General features: G+C 36.2%; 1 protein-coding gene across 3 annotated transcripts in view; it reads right to left on the bottom strand.

The window, feature by feature from the left end:
• The window catches only part of PLA2G4A (phospholipase A2 group IVA), a 158311-nt gene that overhangs the window by 24566 nt on the left and 117353 nt on the right, over window positions 1-16392 (bottom strand). For all 3 annotated transcript variants that reach the window (XM_047076921.1, XM_047076924.1, XM_047076922.1), the window contains 3 exons: window positions 16259-16351; window positions 12749-12820; window positions 5544-5786 (listed from right to left, as the gene is read on the bottom strand). In XM_047076921.1, the coding sequence (XP_046932877.1) occupies window positions 5544-5786; window positions 12749-12820; window positions 16259-16351 (408 nt within the window). The remainder of the gene's footprint in view (window positions 1-5543; window positions 5787-12748; window positions 12821-16258; window positions 16352-16392) is intronic.

Genomic DNA, 16392 nt, shown 5'->3' with positions numbered 1-16392 from the left:
AAAGAAATTATTCTTTAAATAATTATCTTTAGGTTAATTCTCTTTTCTTATCAAGTATGTATGGATTGTAGTGACAAGGTATTTTTCTACCAGCCAAGATTCTAAATTTCTATCCATCACAGAAACTGGAACCTAAGAATTATAACACTGAAAAATACATATATTATCAAATGTGATTTTAATATTTATTCCTCTGAAATTCTTATTGTTTAAAAATTACATATGTGAATGTTTTATGTGAATGTTTGTGAGTCTTGTCTTATATTAGTTTTTAAATATTTTAATAAGAGCTGAAATTTATTATTTGGGTACTTTTATTTCTCCTAAAAACAGCTTCATTTATTTTGAGGGTCTATAATGTATTAGAAATTTCATATATGATATTTATCATCCCCATAATACTCTTACCAAAAAAGGTGTTATGAGTGTCATTTTAAAGATAAGGAAACTAAAACCCAAGGGGTCCAGTTTCATACAGTGACAGTCTGGATTCTAAGACAGGCCCACAGGGTCTAAGCCTTCTGCATAGGGTCATGTTGTTACTTCAGTAAGCGGCATGGCCATAAAATTGAAAGGGTTTAAAATGGATGACTTAAGGGGTGCCTGGGTGGCTCAGTGGGTTGAGCATCTGCCTCTTGATTTTGGTTCAGGTCATGATCCCAGGGTCATGGGATGGAGCCCCACGTTGGGCTCTGCACTGAGTGTGGAGCTTGCTTGAGATTCCCCCCACCCCCCACCTCTCTCTCTCTCTCACTCTCTCTCTCTCCCTCTCCCCTGCTCGCACTTTCTCTCTCTAAAATAAAAAACATATACAATTAAAAAAAAGTAAATACAATGGGTAACTTAAAAAGCAATAATTACAATATAGAGAGGCTACCTACACATGCATCTGTCAATCATTAAAACCACATTAATATGTGTATTTCATCACAGGTAAACACAAAAGTTTTAAAAACATATTAGTGGCAGTATTTTTTTTTACACTGCAGTGATTTTCCCCTAATATGATAAAGTAAAATGATATCACAAATATCTTTCTTTGGCTTCATAAATCGTGCTTTTTAAAATCTTAGCTAAAAGATTACAAAAACAGACCATTTCTCTCATATTCCGTTTGGTTTGCTCCCTCTCATCATAAAACTGGTAGTGTCCCTCTTCCTCTTTTATATCCAAGATAACACCTGAGAGACAAATCATTATGTGCACCAATTCCCAGCTGTGGCACATAACTAAACACCGTATTTCCGCCCTTCCAAATAAACTGACAGGAAGTAGTGTTTCCTACTTGTGTTGCAAACAACATAGTTTTGCAAGATATTAACAGATGTTCTTTACACAAAATAAGAGTTCCATGATCAAATGGGTTTGAGAAATATGATTTCAACAGCTTAAAGTAATAGCCAGTTATTGTGTTTGCCTTGGGCTAACTGCTCTTTTTAATGAAGATGCTATTTAATCCTCACAGTAAGTCTCTAAGATAGATATCACTATTACTTCTATTTTATAAGTAAGCTATGATTTCTATTTTACAAGGAATAAACTGTGAGGATTGCTGCAACCTCACTGCCCTACGGTTCCATCAGGATCAGGGCTGTCGGTTTTTAGTTTGGTCCCACTTTTCTACCATTGTTAACCGAGACTTATGCTAAGTAAGGGCTCAAGACTGTCCAGCTAATAAATGGCGCACCCAGGATTCAAATGTAAGCCAGTCTGCTTTTCAAGTCCTATACTTGAGGCACATTAAGTAAGCCAGTCTGCTTAAATTCATTAGAGTATCCCACTGCATTGTGAAAAGGGGGATGGAGCTGTTAGTTTTCCAAATTTATTTGAACTTGAACCCGATTTATTGTATGACATCCACTAGAATGTCATAGAGAGTTTGATGAATACCACTATGGAGGAATATCCTCCCATAGTTTAAAGCCCACATGGTTTCTAAACCTATAAGTGAGTTAATCAGGTTTTTTGATAGGTATGGAAACATGCTGGGTTCTATAATTACGTACCACCTCCTTAAAGCAGTTCAGCTGTATCTGCAGATACTGTATCTGCAGGTATCTGCAACGGTCATTTTATAAACACATCACACAGATTCAATTTCTGATGTACCAAAATGTTTGGCTGTTTGTGTATTGAACTCTGGCCTAAATTAACTCATGCCTCGATTTTTTATTCCAGATGGTATGTGTCACAGTGAATAACATAAACACAAAAGTAAACAGGAAAGAAGTTATGTAATTAATGGGCAGCTTCTCCAAAATTAGGTTCTAAAGGTATACAATGATTCTGAAGTAAACAAATGAGAGGAATCCACCTTCTCTTATTTTCAAAAGATTGTCTGCAAGGTGAGGTAATAGGCACAAAAACTGCACTATTTTTTTTTCTCATTTTAGGTTAAGAGATTGTTTTAATTTTAAGATACTCAAATTTTAATCTGTAAAAACAAAATCATCATAGGTAAACCAAAATGTAAGGTTTTCCTAAAATCTGTGTGTGTGTGTGGTTTTTTTTTTGTTTTTTTTTGCATAGGGGCAGGGTACAAAAATAAAAGAAATAAACTTAGTGAATGTTTTAATTAAGATATGGTATTTTAAAGTGTATAATAAATAGAACTTTTAATGAAGACTTTATGAGCCAAGATGATTATAGTTGATGATTATAGTTTATGATACATCTTTTAACTTTAAGCTCCACATACATAGTTAGTCTAAAGCTTGGAAATAATCAGGAGATAAACAGGGTCTACCTTAGTAAGGAGCTGTCTGAAAAAGCACTAATCGATTTAGCAAATCCAGTCTAAACTGCAGTCATTTTTTAGCAATGTTAATCTGTGAATTATAGATTTGAACGAGCTCATCACTGACCCGACTGGCTTCTTGACTAAAATCAATAGGCCGTATACATTTTCTCAACTGGATAAATATAAAGTGAGTGAAATAGAGTTTTTATGAGATACAGCACAAAGAAATAAATTTAAAGTTCCTTCCAAAGATCATTAATTTAAAACAATTTTCGGTTAAAACATTCCAAAACAGGCCAACAAAAGAATGGTTAGTCAATGTAATACCATATTTTGAGACGATTTATTTTTCTGCTTCCTCATTTTACTTTATGAGAACCAATCATGAGACTTCCTCCAAAGAGCACCCAATAAAGAAAGGAGTCAGATAAGGTGATGTACAACTCTGTTCTCCAAGCACTATGGAGAGAAGTGAGGACTGTGTCCCACAGTTCCACCAGAATCAGGGTTGCTGGGTTTTAGTTTCACTCTACTTTTCTATTATTCTTAACTAGAGTATACAAATCCCTCCTATGAATCAAAACTTTAAGGAAAGGTCAAAAAATGATTTTAATTTTTATGAGGGTGAGAATTACATTTGTCTTGCTGAGCACTGGGTCTCTAGAACTAAACACATTGCAAGTACTCTGCAAATACTGTGTAAATGCATGAACAAAGGAAAGAAGATGAAAATGAAGAACAATTTGAAAGAAGGTGAAAATAACAAAAGCCGTGCATTTCCTAAGGTTACCAAATTTATCTACTAAAAATACAAGATGCTGTTAAATTTGAATTTCAAACAAACAACAAATAATTTTTTAGGACAAGTATGTCCCAAATGTTGCAGGGGCCATATTTACATAGGTGTGTGTGTGTGTGTGTGTGTGTGTGTGTGTGTATTATATATATAATATATACAATATATATATTATATGTATAATCTATAATTTGAATTTCAAATTTAACTAGGCCTGCTGTATTTGATCTAGCAACCCTAATGCCTCTGAATCTACATAAAATATTGCAAAACTACCAGGAAGTTGTTAAAATGCAGTGTGAAGAATTCATGCTGTGCAAACCACAGAGCTATGCTGGGTAAATGAATCAAAGTAATAACATAAAACAGATGTAATATAGTACACAGAAAGGAAACTTCCATTTTACATCAGCAAAACAATGACTAACAGAGACATGGAGTGTAGCAGAAAGGAAGAGCTTTTGAGCAATGCTGAGGTCTGTGACCCCATTCTAGCTCAGCTGATAAATTTTGGAAAATGAGAACGATTTTCTCTGATCTCCCTTTTCTATAGTGGAATATAACTAAAGATTCTTCCTAATTCTAAATGATCTTTGAGAATGGGGATTATAACGGCAGTAAGTATAATCATGTGCCACAAGACAAGTAATGTCACTGATAAATGGTCGTGTTTTTTTTTTTTAATTTTGGATGAATTTTCAAATGGGATATTGATTTTATCACAAATAGACTTTTATCATTGCTAATATATGAAAGGGTTTGGATTACAGGTATATAATCATACCATACCTCACATCCTAGACTTGGATGCCAGAAACATAATACAAAGTATAGTGAGTTTCTACTCCTCTTGTTTAAACAACAAGGGCAACTTCTGCGTTTGCAATTTCCCTTAAGCTCAAGCAACAAATGGAAACAGCACTATGAGAAACACCACCAAACCTAAAGTCATGCCCTAATTTTCACAAATATTTTATAGGCATGATGCTTAACCAAAGAGTAGAAGAAAGGTTTTTGGAAAAATTCCACTTAAGTTTCTAAAGCTTCCTCTTGATGCCCTTAGGCAGAAATGACTGGGAAATGACATTTGGGCAGTTAACAGAAAAAATGATGGTGTGATGTAGTAGAAAGATTTAAGATGACAGAATCATTATAAGAAAGATTATTATGAATTGATTAGTCACCAAGGCAAATTTAACTTTTAATTTGAAACATGAAATGAACTGAAGAATAAAGGGAATTATTCTTTGGAATTTGGCCCACTGAGTGGGTTCTGACCAGCTGGCCTTAAGAAAGCTACCTAACCTTTCTGAGAACTGGAGGGACACACTCAGTAGCCTGATGGTCACTGAGACTGGTGAACTCAACTCTATTTCACGCACTTGGGTTGCATGCATTACTGTGTGGCAGCAGATGGCCAACTAAGGACCCCATTTACCAGAATCCCTTCCAGCACTGGTTCTGCTGAGACCTGTCCTTTGCCAAGGAGAAAAACCCACATGAGATTCAAAGGAGGAAATGAGACAGAGGCTACATTTCTGCCATTTCTACTGCCAAGCACAGTTGTGTGGGCGTTTGTTGGGGGTGATTCTAAAGTGTTTTTGGAATCATTTCTAGAAGCTCAGTCTGGAGCTTGCTCTTCCAAGCCTTGGAGCAATTTTGTAAACACCTACTTCCCTACTTTAAACCCCTCTCAATTAAACAAGGGAGAGGGTTTCCTGTTTTCTGAGTGAACCTTGTCCACTACAGAGAGGATCTAAGATCCCTCCTCAATGTTTCAATGAAAATTTTCTATGCTGAAATAACTATGCCCTTTCCTGTCTAATGGATGTTCTTCTTCTAAAAAACAGTAATCTGAAGCCCTTCACACATTACATGGATGTAGCTGTAATTGAGTATATGTGAATAAATATTGAATATGATCAAAAAGCTTCTTCTCCCTAGAAAGGAATACAGATCTCCTGAATTAGGAGAAACAAACACATGGATTTTGTGTTGTGTGCTTACCTGCAACAGCTGTATCCAATTCATCTTCATCCAACGATTCCTGTGTGGTAAAGTCTTTCAGAGGAGATATTGGATAGGATGTATTGAGATTCAAGCCCAACATGAAGTTGTGTACCTTCCCAGCACGTCCTTCTCTGGTATTGAATAAAGTTGAATCACTCACCAAAGCCATTAACATACGATGGACCCAACTTGCTTGGTTATCATTTTGATATTCCCTTTTAGCATCTTCATTTTCAGTGCCTAAGGAAAAAGAAAAAAAAACCATTGTGTAGATTCCCAAATCCATTGAAAAAATCTTTGGGCAACTGAACGTTAAAATTAACAGCAAAGCTAGGGGCACTTGGGTGGCGCAGTCGATTAAGCATCTGACTCTTGATCTCAGCTGAGGTCATGATCTCACAGTGTGTGAGTTCGAGCCCCACATTGGGGCTCTTTCCTTCTCTCTGCCCCACCCCAGCTTGTGCGCTTTCTCTCTCTCAAAATAAATAAATAAACTTAAAAAAAAAAATTAAGAGCGAAGCTCTATGGCTTTTGATTTAACAAGCATTTATTTGTATAAATTAATGCAGTAAAATATTTCAGTTAATAATTTTTGTTCTTAAATTTTTCTTACTTTATCCTTTACCTATAGTCAGTCTAGAGGTTATGTTCTTAATGTGTTACTTGGTCTATGCTTAGGTTTTCAGGCAAACTGCTACTTTCCCCTTTCTGTCCTTCCCTAGTCCTTTTCTTCCTTTTCTCTTGGCTACACACACACACACACACACACACACACAGAGGGAAATTCCACAGTAGATAATCCTCTCCTCTTCATTACTTAAGTTGCGTTCCGTATCCTGTTTAGTAAACATCCAGAAATCATGCAAACTGAGAATAGGCACCTGAAGGATTCAACACGCATATTTGCTGCCCAATAAACACTCTATAAATAGTCATTTCATCCTTGCTTGTAAAGTATGGAATTTAAAGCCATGTAATTTAAACATGTGCTTTAAAATGTCTTACAATTCAGCAACTTTCCAAAAGAAGCAGTCTTAAATGACTTCTTCCTTCAAACCTACACAAATATCACCGTTACTTGGGAAGCCATGTTTAGAACATAGGCTCCAGAATCAGATTGCCTGGATTTCAATCCTCTCTCCGCTGCTTAACTAGTTAACTCTTTTCAGCCTTCATTTCCTCATCAGTAAACCCCACAGGGCTGTTGTGAAGACTGAGATAGTGCATTTGTGTAAATCTCTTAGAAAAGTGCATGGCCCATATTAAATTCTTAACAAACATTAGTTAGTAGAAGAGATAGTTGTGGTGACAGCAGCAGCTGCATAATCATTATCCTTGATATGATTCATTCACAATCCAAATCGAAGAAAACTGTGGTCGAGTATAACCCCACCTGCCTACATCCCTCTGTTCAGATTTCTGGGAACTCTCTTTATATGCAATATGTAAAACTGTATGTGTGTGTATTTGAGAAAAAAAGTCTATGTTCAAACTTCATAATTTCTAGTAAATGTTAATTAAACATACATAAAACCATAATAAATACTGATTTTTATCCTCATAAAGATTTGCTTAACTGAGCTAAGTAAATGAATGGATATTTCTTTCAGGAACGAATTCCGATGACTACATACAAAAAACACATACATTTTCCTACTCTCACACTTTCTAAAGCCAAATATGACAGAGAAAATCTTTCACGAGAACAAATTAGGCTTTAAAGTGAATGATTTAGTGGTGCCTGGGTGGTTCAGTCAGTTAAGCATCTGACTCATGATTCATGAATTTGAGCCTCACATTGGGCTCTGTGCTGACAGCATGGAGCCTGCTTGGGATTCTCTCTCCCCCTGACCCCTCTCTCTACCCCTCCCCTGCTCATGCATGCGCTCTCTCTCTCCCTCAAAGTAAGTAAATAATCATTAAAACAAATAAAATGAATGATTTAGAGGTGCCCGGGGGCCCAGTCAGTTGAGTGTCCCACTCTTGATTTTGACTCCTGTCATGATACCAGAGTCATGGGATTGAGCCCCATACTGGACTCTGCACTGAGAGTGGAGCCTGCTTAAAATTCCCTCTCTCTCTCCCCCTTTGCTCCTCTCCCCCACTTGCATGCACTCTCTCTCAAAAATAAGTAAATAAGTAAGTAAGTAAGTAAGTAAATAAATAAATAAATAATAAAGTGAATGATTTATATCTTCAGTTACACAGGATATGAATAAGATAATCAGTAATTTGTAGCTTCCTCCTCCTCCTCCACCTCCCTCTCCTTTTCTCCTTCTTCCTCTTTCCTTCCTTCTCCTCCTCTTCCTTCTTTTGCACCATCATAATTACCATCATCATCATCATCATTATTGCTATTATTAAATAAACACTCTGCACTAGAAAATCTACTGTCCTTATGAGACACTTAGAAATGGCATCATTTGTGGGACAAACCCAGGCTTCAACATATAAATGATAATCTACTGTTTTAGTTATAATACTAAGCACATTTCTATTTGCATAGTCTTTTACAACTTAAAGTCCTTTGTATGCATTTGCAATTTGATAATTATAACAATTCTATGAGAGCAAGTAAAATGAGGCCAGTATAGATTTGAAGAAACCAAAGTTGAAAATCCCTGAAGACCTTGCTCAAAATCATAAGACGAAAAATGAAGAAGCCTCAAGACCATGAGAAGACAAGACACGGACTGGGGGAAAATATTTGCAGAAGACATCTAAGAAAGGACTGTTATCCAAAATGTACAAAGAACTCTTAAAATTCAAAATAAGAAAACAAACATCCCAATTTAAAAAATGGGTAACAGACACCTCACCAAAGAAGACACAGAAATGGCAAGTAAGCACATGAAAAGATGCTCCACATCATATGTCATCAGGGAAATACAAATTAAGCAACAATGAGATAACACTACACATCTATTAGAAATGTGCAAATTGTAAACACTGGCATTACTGAATGCTGGTGAGGATATGAAGCAACAGGAACACTTATACATGCTCATGGGAATGCAAATCAGTACAGCCACTTGGGAGGTTTCTTTCTTTCTTTCTTTCTTTCTTTCTTTCTTTCTTTCTTTCTTTCTTTCTTTCTTTCTTTCAAGTAGCCTTTACATCCAACACAGAGCCCAATGTGGGGCTCAAACTCACAACCCTGAGATCATGACTGGAGGTGAGATCAAGACTTGAGCCGAGATCACTGATTTTTGCACTGTTGGTGGGAATGCAAACTAGTGCAGCCACTCTGGAAAACAGTATGGAGATTCCTCAAAAAATTAAAAGTAGAACTACCCTATGACCCAGCAATTGCACTACTAGGTATTTATCCAAAGCATAAAATAATGCTGATTTGAAAGGGCACATGCATCCCAATGTTTATAGCAGCACTATCAACAATAGCCAAATAATGGAAAGAACCCAAATGTCCATCGACTGATGAATGGATAAAGAGGATGTGATATGTATATACATATACATACACACACAATGGAATGTTACTCGGTGATCAAAAAAACCAAAATCTTGCCATTTGCAACAACCTGGGTGGAACTAGAATATATTATGCTCAGTGAAATACGCCAGTCAGAGAAAGACAAATATCATATGATTTCACTCATATGTGGACTTTAAGAAACAAAACAGATGGGGCACCTGGGTGGCTCAGTCGGTTAAGCATCCGACTTCGGCTCAGGTCATGATCTCACGGTCCATGAGTTTGAGCCCCATGTCGGGCTCTGTACTGACAGTTCAGAGCCTGGAGCCTGTTTCAGATTCTGTGTCTCCCTCTTTCTCTCTCCTCTCCTGCTCATGCTCTCTCTCTTCTCAAAAATAAATAAATGTTAAAAAAAAAAAGAAACAAAACAGATGAACATAGGGGAAGAGAAGGAAAAATAAGATAAAAACAGAGGGAGGCAAACCATAAGAGACTCTTTTTTTTGTCTTTTCAAAATTTTATTTAAATTCGAGTTAGTTAACATACAGTACAACACTGGTTTCAGAAATAGAATTCAGTGATTCATCATTTACATGCAACACCCACAATCCTAAATACCCATCATATCACCTGGCTAGCCCATCTCCCACCCAACTCCCTCCATCAACTCACAGTTTGTCCTCTATCATTAAGAGTCTCTCATGGTTTATTTCCCTCTCTCTTTCCAGCCGCTCTCATATGTTCATCTGTTTTGTTTCTTAAGTCCACATATGAGTGGAATTCTCTCATTGACTTATTTTGCTTAGCATAATACATTCTAGCTCCATCTACATCATTGCAAATGGCAAGATTTCATTCTTTTTGATCGCTGAGTGATATTCTATTGTGTGTATGCATATATACACAATAGAATATTGTGTAGAATATATAAGAGACTCATAAGTTCAGAGAACAAACTGAGGGTTGCTGGAGGGGAGGTGGATGGCAGGATGGGCTAAATTAGAGACGAGCATTAAGGAAGGAGGGCACTTGTTGAGATAAGCACTGGGTGTTATATGTAAGTCATGAATCACTGGGCTCTACTCCTGAAACCAATACTACATTGTGTGTTAACTAACTCGAATTTAATTTAAAAAAAATACAAAAAAAAAAAAACCCAAAAAACAAAAAAAGGACCTGAGCTGACATCAAGAGTCAGATGCCCAATCAACTGAGCCACCCAGGCACCCCTGGAAGTTTCTACAAAACTAAATTATACGTCCATCACATGATCTAGCAATCATGTTTCTTGGTTTTTACCCAAAGGAGTTGAAAACATATCTACACAAAATTTGAACATGAGCATTTGTAGCAGCTTTATTCATATTTGTCAAAAATTGGAAGAAAATAAGGTGCCCTTCAATAGGTGAATGGATAAATAAACTGGTACATCCAGACATTGGAATGTTACTCAGTGCTACAAACAAATCAAAACAAAACCAACACAAACAAAAAAGAGCTCTCAAGCCATGAAAAGACATGGAGGAAATTAAAATGCATATTACTAAGTGAAAGAAGTCAATATGAAAAGGCTATATACTCTGTATGATTCCAACAATATGACATTCTGGAAAAAAAAGCAAAACTATGAAGATAGTAAAAATACGAGTGGTTGCCAGAGGTTGGGGTGGGGTGGGGGTAGAGGGATGAATAAACAACACAGAGGGATGTTTAAGGCAGTGAAAGTACTCTGCATCAAACTATAATGGTAGATACATGTCATTATACGTTTGTGAAAACCTACAGAATATATGATACCAAGAGTAAATCCTAAAGTTTGGACTTGGGGTGATAATGATGTGTCAATGTAGGTTCATGGATTATAACAAATGTACCACTCTGATATAGGATGTTGATAGTGGGGGAGGCTCTGTGTGTGTGTGGGTTCAGGAGGTATATGGGAACTCTCTGTTCTTTTCGCTCAATTTTGTTGTCAATCTAAAACTACTGTAAAAACATTTTATTTAAAAGGAAGAAAATGAATATTAAGAGCTAATACTAGAAATCCCCAAATAATCCTCAACAGCCTTCACCAAACTAGGCTGGTACTAAAACCAAAGCAGCCATGTTCAAAGGGTCTTTGAACTTCTCAGCCCTAGGGTAACCAGAGGTGATCAAATGCACTGACCATCTATAGTAATTTACTTAATAATTAACAAGCCATTATTATGTCTACCTGACAGTCCTTATGTCAATATCAGTTCTAGAAATGTTAGACATATGCTGTCTATTCCCTTTGTACTGGCCAGCTCCCTTCATTAAAAGGAAATTAATAATAATAATAATAATAATAATAATAATAAAAAGACCTGAAAACCTGAACAACTAAAAAAATTAAAATTAAAACTATGAAGGAGAGGGAATTAGGACTGAGTTCTTTCCAGCGCAGGGTTCTTTCAGGGTTCCTGCCTAAGGACCTGGCTACTATACGTAATGAGGCAAATCACTGACTGCGTGAAGCAGCCGGACAGTGGGCAAATTGGGACTGAAGTGCAAACCGAGCAGTGGTCAAACCTAGTGCCTGGTGGAAAGTTCTGTCTGCCCAGGGAAAGATTATTTTTTTAAAAACGTTACAAGAAACTACATGCTAGCCAAGCTGTGGTCTTGTGTAGCTGCTGAATTTTGCAGAGAAGGTAGCTTTCTCCTAGGTTATACAAACTCATCTGATGAGTAAGTCACAGCTCAGGCGTGAAAATGTTGATTTGCAGCAAGGATTAAATGGGCTCTTCCAACATCTACACCACGGCTGGAGGAATTCTTGAACTTTAGAGCAAGAAAACACTTAATATCTTCTAAAATCTAGGTGATCATATTCAAACTGTTGTAGGACGTTTACCCAGTTGTTATAAAATGTAAAAATCACTCCATTTACCACATAACATTGGCAACAAATATCCCTGATCCTCACCTTGTCCCTGCCCCGACTTCATCATTGATGTCCTGATCCACACCAAGCTCAAAGCTGCCTTGTCGAAGTGTTAAAAAACTCATTTGTACTCAGAAATAACATATACAATAAAAAGTTCTTGATAATTCTCCCCCACTTTATCACCGATCTCTTCCTAAAAGATAGATTGCTGACAATGGGGTAAGGCTCAGGGAGTGTGAAGAAGTTTTCACATGATACTTTATCAATAATAAAAATTTTCAAGATAAAATTTTAACTTAAAGCCATGTAAAAATGTTCCCATAAGAGGGTGCCTGGGTGGCTCAGCTGGTTAAGTGTCCAACTCTTGATCTGGGCTCAGGTTGTGATCTCACGGTTTGTGGGATTATGCCCCACGTTGGGCTCTGTACTGACAGTGCCTGCTTGGGATTCTCTCTCTCTCTCTCTCTCTCTCTCTCTCTCTCTCTTTCTCTCTCTCTCTCCCTCTCTCTGCCTCTCTCCTGCTTGTGTGCACTCTCTGTCTCTCTCTCAAAATAAATAAATAAACTTAGAAAATGTTCCTATATCACAATTTTCATACCAAGAAGCCTGGTGCTCTAAACAGACCTAGAATTCGTTACTTCTACCGTCTTAGTTTATTCTCCATTTGTCCCACGGATAACATTTTGAGCTATTAAAAAGAAAAGAGTAAGGGATATTTCTGTTGTACATTTTATTACACATACAACATTGATTTTCTCTGTGAACTGAAAGCTACAATTCGATAGCACTCAGTGAGACAATCAGACACAACATTCATATTCTTTTCTAATGGACCTCTGCCAGAGAAAATTCCCTTACCTTTGGGTTCTTGTGATTCATCATCGCTATCCGAGCTGTCATTACTCACAATATGCTCTGCTGTAATATTTTCTGTGGAAAGAAAACAAAACAATTGGACTATCTCAGGTGTCAAGGCTCACAATTAAATTTATCATAAGGAAGTAATCTGAGGAAAACCACCAAGTGAGATCTACTAGGTTTATTAGTGGAAATTTAGATCAATTTAGTACCTAATTCAATAGTTTCAAATTTCCCATTGGAAAACAAATTTCCTGGGACAGGAAAAATTAGTCTAAAACTACTCCTTCATGATTTAAAGGAAAGGATCTTTATTTCTCTTAATTCTGACAGAAAGAATAACTTGGTCATAGGAGGCTCCTGTTACACCAAAACGATATAATTTTCTTTAATTAAGTATGTTTAAGGCTGTTTCTGAGGGAAAATTCAGGGCAAAACCAAAATCTATAGGAAGACTACAGAACAGTTCCTTCAAAATGAATGAAAGCTACTAATATAAGGTATCCTTTGATTTTCAATAATACAGAAAATTGCTTATTGAAATGTGCCTTTTGGTGTCAAAAAATTTGTGCTTCCTCAGAACATATTAAGAGGGCAGTTATGAAAATTAAAACTTAGAAACCATATACCCTTAAAACAAAGACAGGAGTAAAATCTGGCATAATAACTAGTCATTGTTTTTTTTAGAACTCACAGACCATCCTTATTATCATTTGTAGAAGAATCAAACTTTCTTTGGACACTTATATGAAACCACTTTCTATATAACAGTGATTTTTTTTTTCTTTCTATGAGTCAATAGACTTTTTTTTATTTAAAAAAACGCCTGACTCTAAATTTTTAATTTTCCATTCTAGAATCATTTGGGGGCTTTAAACTTGGAGAAATATAGGTATAACATATAGTTTCCCCATATTACTCTGTGTATGTTTATTATATCTGCATAAATGTCACATACCTGAATGAGAGTATATAACGGAAGGGTTTTAAATGCTTGAGGTAGTAGGTTAACTTTTTAGATTTATTTAATTTTACTGGTATGATTGCACATATGAAATTCAATAAAAGACAGTGTTCACAGACTAATATTATTCATTTAATTTCATGAGTATTACAGAAAGTAGTTTTGTTGTACAGAAGAGGGTGAGGTGTTAGCAAATGACCCACTGTGGGTGTCATATACATTAGGTATGTTTTTGGTCCTATACATATTTTGGCAGAACAAAATTTTCTTTCTTTTTTTTTTCAGCATTTTTTTTCGGTCAACTTGATACTCTCCTTTAAGAAAATGGTTCACCAAAATATCATTCAATTTTTCAAAGACATTTTCAAGAGATGAACAGCTTAATATTTGAATGTATCTATTTTCCATCACTATGGTATGATATGTAGCTCCATCTGTTCAAAAGCATAGATGGCTCACATTCAAAATTCCTTGAGAAAATGTGAAGAATTTCATTTCGAGTTGTCGGATTATAGTCCAATTTTCCGTAATGTCTTTCTTCAGAGGGGAAAAAGCAAAAACAGAAACAACCTCTGAACACCCCTTTAAGAGGTAAACTTTAATCAGCCAGTGGATGAAAAGAATCAGCAGGAGTCTTCAGATTCCCCTCAGTCACCTCTCTGGTCTCATTTCTGGAAAGCCTTACCTAATCTGAGGTAACACGCATCCTGGATCACAAGCACATAATACCCCTCACAGTCTGACACAGAGGACAAGTAAATAGGCCGCCAAACCACTGGCCTCAAAGGAAACATCCAACAGCAAAGAATATTCTGAAGACTGTTTAATATAAACATTCTCCTTTTCCTTGGCCTTCAGCCATTGTCTCACCCACCTTCGGATCTGTTATTTCAGTCCTATTCTCTTCCTGCCATCGGAGGAAAAAATAACAAGCTCTAGAGGTATCTGGATCATTCAACAGAGAAGGAGCTCAGAGAAGCAAGCATTATAACATGGGCTCCTTCTGTTTCTTTCCTCTTTTATTCTGAAATCTTCACATAATTTTGAGAAGAGTTAGTGATTTCTGCAAAATTAGGTGGCTATTTATCCATCTGCGCTGTGATGTTCATTTCAAAAAGTCAAGTCAGAACATTTCAGCATGATACACTCGGCTTTAGAGTTACTCTTAAGAGAACGTGGCTCTGTAAGTTAAGGTCGGAGCAGGCTCAAAACTTCCACCAACCCTGACTGCTTGTTAAGTGAGTGCTGCTCAGAGGACAGAAGGCAAAGTGCTTTCTTTATTGTTTTTATTTTTATTTTAAAATCTTTCATTCTAGTGCAATCATTAAGATCACTTCTCCATTACTTATCAAGAGCTACTCAAAAATACAAATGATACTATTTAATAAAAAAATTAAGGACCATGGAGAACTGCTGTGAACATAATACACATATCAAATAGCTAAACTCAATTTTGCAGGATGAATAACACTACTTATAAGCCAATTTGTAGTGCATTAATTAATGCTACAATTGTGTTCTTTTTTCTTTTTTGCATATAAAACTTAATTGAATCAACTGTCACTGCCTGGAAAAGCTAAGGGCAGCTGGTCAAAAAAAATCCTACATTAAGCTTTTTACATCCAAGTATTCTTCAAATGAATTGATTGTTGAAAAAGTCATTTATGCTATTCTGTTAACTCTATCCTTACATAGATTGTGATATTTCATGGGCAGAGAAGAGACAGTAGGTAGTTAGTGTGCGGATAATCTACAGGACCCTCTTCCCCAGTCCCGGCTGGGCTGACTCCCAATTCAGATTTGGCATCCACTGTTCCTTCCCACAGCCAATCAAAGTAGCCATAAGGAAACAGGGTCGGCACTTGGGAGACACTGAAGGTATGTTTCATTTTGTTTGCTTTGAGTCAAATTTACTCATCAAACAAAACATAAAAGTTCCTGTCGTTCATCTTATAACGAATGAAAACCACTGGTCCTCAAATGAGTTGGTCTACTTTTTCAAGTTTTGTAAATATTATATTTTAACTTATTATGGGACAGGAAGTTAGATTTAAAGAAAACCATTAGTGTTCATTTACTAGATGTGATTTGAAATAATTTTTTCCTCCTTCTTGATGTGACTCAGCTATAGGAAGCTAACAGAATTCTAGTGGGTTAGTATTTTAGAGTTAAGTAAACCCGCAAGTGTGAATTTAGGTGTCATATTGTGTTTAACTGCTGATGAGTCTAATGTTGTAAAAACTAACTGTATTTGATAAAAGGAAACAAATAGTATGTTTAGACATTTAATGACTAAGACGAATAGAGATGCCTAGTTGAAAATTATTCTTAGGAATTGATAGTTTTTATGAAATTCACAACCTCAGTGTCAGGATAATATTTAGGAAGTAATATACATATGATTTCCAGAAATATTTAGGTTGATTTAACCAAGCTATTGGTAACTTCAGAATAACTACAGTCTTTATGATGAATTGTCTATACATGCATGTTAAAATTTGCCAGTTTAGCATAATATGGTCAACAGAAACATGTTTTTACAATACCTAGTTCTTCCTCCATTGTGGAACCTTTATTTTGTGAGCCAGAAACTCCCAAGACTCTGTTGAACAATATAGAAAACGCACTGCCCCAGACACCTAAAATAAAGCAAAAATGAAGAATAACTTAGAATTCACCA

The sequence above is a fragment of the Lynx rufus genome, unplaced genomic scaffold (assembly GCF_022079265.1).
Source record: "Lynx rufus isolate CCGP_SWC_20201006 ecotype Redwood Valley unplaced genomic scaffold, mLynRuf1.p SCAF_15, whole genome shotgun sequence".
NCBI lineage: Eukaryota > Metazoa > Chordata > Mammalia > Carnivora > Felidae > Lynx > Lynx rufus.
Note: the sequence above shows the minus strand (reverse complement) of the source record. Positions and strands in the feature narration are given on the sequence as shown.